Below are 559 nucleotides of genomic sequence, written 5' to 3'. Positions count from 1 at the left end.
TTTTAGGAGAAATGACTGATAAGAGTCCCTTCTAGTTTCCATTATCATGACAACATTTAGCCAGCTTTATAGCAGTAACTCCTTTGCTAGTGATTGAGTTTCAGCAGCCTTTGCTGCTTGGGTAGGTGCCACCATCTGACAGTGGCTTTCTTTATACTTTCACCTGCATACAAAACAATAATTATAGCAAGGATGATGTGGGAGCAATGTAACTAACATAATTGCATAGCTTCATAGTATCACAAGCAGGTTATTTGCAGTACCATGAACTTGGAAAGAACTGTAACTATTTTTACATAGATTTGTTATCTGCTTTAGAAAAAAAAAATATTTTCATGCATTGTTTGCTTTTATGTAAAGCGATCTGAGCAACTGACACCTAGAGTGTTCAATAGGAGCACAGAATTCTTATCATGTGTGTCATTTTTATTTTCCTTGTAATATTTGCTGATCATCTGAAACATATGTTACATTAGATACCAATGTGTGCTTTGTCTGTTTTCTTTCTACAGTTTGCCATGAACCCTTTTTATGAAGCGAACACTCCTATACGATCTAC

The 559-nt window shown here is 35.4% G+C and overlaps 1 protein-coding gene across 1 annotated transcript in view; it reads left to right on the top strand.

Annotated features, from left to right (window-relative positions):
* TRAPPC2 (trafficking protein particle complex subunit 2) overlaps window positions 1-559 on the top strand; it is a gene marked incomplete at both ends in the record, with an annotated part of 6000 nt that extends 5441 nt beyond the window's left edge. The window contains 1 exon segment of the mRNA XM_072414510.1: window positions 513-559. Within this exon segment, the coding sequence (XP_072270611.1) occupies window positions 513-559 (47 nt within the window).

The sequence above is a fragment of the Pyxicephalus adspersus genome, chromosome 1 (genome assembly GCF_032062135.1).
Source record: "Pyxicephalus adspersus chromosome 1, UCB_Pads_2.0, whole genome shotgun sequence".
Classification (NCBI taxonomy): domain Eukaryota; kingdom Metazoa; phylum Chordata; class Amphibia; order Anura; family Pyxicephalidae; genus Pyxicephalus; species Pyxicephalus adspersus.
Note: the sequence above shows the minus strand (reverse complement) of the source record. Positions and strands in the feature narration are given on the sequence as shown.